At 63.9% G+C, this 2,359-nt stretch overlaps 1 protein-coding gene across 2 annotated transcripts; it reads left to right on the top strand.

The window, feature by feature from the left end:
• Positions 1-367: 367 nt before the first annotated feature.
• Positions 368-1,990, top strand: LOC115833301 (paraneoplastic antigen Ma6F). 2 transcript variants are annotated; one of them, XM_030807255.1, is made up of 2 exons: positions 368-517; positions 1,034-1,990. In XM_030807255.1, exons 1-2 carry the CDS (start codon positions 368-370, stop codon positions 1,988-1,990), a joined length of 1,107 nt encoding a protein of 368 aa, XP_030663115.1. The 2 variants fall into 2 exon arrangements, with proteins under 2 accessions (XP_030663115.1, XP_030663114.1); XM_030807254.1 differs by having other exon boundaries at positions 368-1,990.
• The last annotated feature ends 369 nt before the right edge of the window (positions 1,991-2,359 follow it).

Below are 2,359 nucleotides of genomic sequence, written 5' to 3'. Positions count from 1 at the left end.
GGAGAGGACTCCTGGCTGCAATGTTACAGATGATGGTGGGAGGGGGAGGTGCACTCGTTGTGGTGTGATAAGGGGACATCAGCTCAGGCAAAAGGGGATCTCCCAATAGAGGTGGTGGGTGTGTGCCAAGGGATTAAGTGTCACCAACTGGGGGAGGGCTTTGGGGGTGTGTGGGCTGCAGCAGTGGGAGGGAGTGGATCCCTGGCTGCTGCAGTGCTTGGGAGGGGAGGGCGAAGGTCTGTAGTGGGGGTGGGTTGATTGGCAGCAACGTCCCTGTCTCCCCTTTGCACTCACAGGCTGCGTCAGAGACTGCAACAGTCAGCACACATTCCTGCCTGATCAGACTCCCTCCCTCAAGTCCTCTGCGATGGCTCTGGCGATGCTTCAGGACTGGTGCAGGAAGATGAGTGTGAACGCAGAGCGCTCCCTGCTCATCCTGGATATCCCTGACGACTGCGAGGAACATGAGTTCCAGGAGGCCGTGCGGGCTGCCCTGGCGCCCCTGGGCAGGTACCGAGTGCTCATCAAGGTCTTCAGAAAGGAGCTCGGGGCCAGGGCAGCCTTGGTGGAGTTCGCTGAGGGTTTAAACCGAAGCTTGATTCCCCGCCAAATAGCAGGCAAAGGGGGACCCTGGAAAGTGATCTCACTGCCCCAGGCCCCTGGTGCTGAGTTTCAGGATATGCCCAGTTTCCCTGCACAGCCCCAGGGGCAAGCAGTGGCCAGAGGTGTAGGTGAGGCAGGAGCTGCAGGTGAGGCAGGATCTGTAGGTGAGGCAGGAGGTGTGAATGAGGAAAGATCTGCAGGTCAAGATGAGGCAGGAGGTGCAGGTGAGGCAGGAGGTGCAGGTGAGGCAGGAGGTGCAGGTGAGGCAGGAGGTGCAGGTGAGGCAGGAGCTGCAGGTGAGGCAGGAGGTGCAGGTGAGGCAGTAGGTGCAGGTGCGGTGGAGGCCTGGACCCAGTCATGGCGCCAGACCCTGCGGCCTCTGGTGAAAACTATGGCCTACCGGGAACTGAGACCCTTTTCCGGGAGGGAGCAGCCAGGCTGCGTGGAAGAGTCCTTTGAGAGCTGGTTGGAGGACGCCAAAGATATGCTGCAGCTGTGGTGCCACGCGTCGGAAAGGGAGAGAAGGAGGCGGCTGCTGGACAGCTTGGATGGCCTGGCCCTGGATATCGTGAGCGGCCTCCTGGAGGAAGATCCAGACTTCTCTGCGCAGGACTGCCTGACGGCGCTGGGGCAGGTGTTTAGGAGCCGGGATACATGGATGACCTCGCGGATGAAGTTCCTGACCTGCACGCAGGGGCCCCAGGAGGGGCTGTTTGCCTTCGTGGTGCGCCTGGAAGGCCTGCTGCAGAAGGCCGTGGAGAAGGGGGCCGTCCACCCAGCCATGGCCAACCACCTGCGACTGCGGCAGGTGCTGTCTCGGGCCCGCCCCAGCGAGGCACTCCAGGATACCCTGAGGAGGATGCAGCTGGAGAGGAGGCCACCCGGCTTCCTGAGGCTGCTGCGGCTCATCCGGGACATGGAGGCGTGGGCAGCCTCCCCAGCGAGGAGCCAGCAGGGTGTGCCCTGGGCAGCGGCCCCAGTGGAGAGTGAAGACCCACCTGCTGCCCAGACCTCCCCAGCCCAGGGGGACGCCAGCCAGGCTGATCCGGGAGCAGAAGATGCTGCTGAGGCTGCTTCCGCCACCAAAGAGGCCGCCAGGGGCGCCCCTGCCACTGGGGAAGGTGAAAATGCCCCTGCAGGCCTTCAAGGCCTAGGTCAGGCAAGGTCCCCCGACGCCCCTGGGGGCCTCCCAGCCAGGATGGGCAGTGCAGTTGACATGGCCCCAGGAGGTCCCAGCTGGGAGCCAGAGGGCCTTGTCCAGGTCGGAGGCCAGGAGGCTGAGGAGCCTCCCCAGGAGGGGCTCAAGCCCATCTTAGAGGAGTCAGAAAGCGAGGATGAGGACGGGGCTGGGGAGGCGGGCAAGCCCAAGTCCCCCCCAGGGAAATAGGCTCTGAGGTCCCCGAGGGCTCCTCTCCTCTCAGGCAGCAGCACCCTGGAGGCAGATGGAGGCCAGGCCAGGGCCGGTCCCTCACCCCATGTTGGGAGCTGTGCCTCCCACTTCCCCCAGTGGGCCCCGGCCACCATCACCAGCCCTTCCCAGTGACCCAGATGACCACGTTTGATACCAAATGGGGAGCTGGCCTGGAGGGAGCCCTGAGCGGCCAGCCTGAAGATGTCTGCCCCCCACCCCTTGTCCTGTGTTGGGAGAGATGGGGGAAAGAGGCCCTCTCAAGGGTGCCAGCTGCCTGCATCTCCCAAGAGGTGGTCCCCACTTGCCATCCCTGGGGCAGACTGACCCCTGTTCCGGGAAGCCCAC

Source organism: Nomascus leucogenys, chromosome X, assembly GCF_006542625.1.
Source record: "Nomascus leucogenys isolate Asia chromosome X, Asia_NLE_v1, whole genome shotgun sequence".
Classification (NCBI taxonomy): domain Eukaryota; kingdom Metazoa; phylum Chordata; class Mammalia; order Primates; family Hylobatidae; genus Nomascus; species Nomascus leucogenys.
The sequence above is the reverse complement of the archived record's forward strand: the minus strand, read 5'-3'. Positions and strand labels throughout refer to the sequence as shown.

What these genes read in the sequence shown, in the direction of transcription:
- LOC115833301 (XM_030807254.1), top strand. Translation starts at nt 368, where the DNA reads ATGGCTCTGGCGATGCTTCAGGACTGGTGCAGGAAGATGAGTGTGAAC.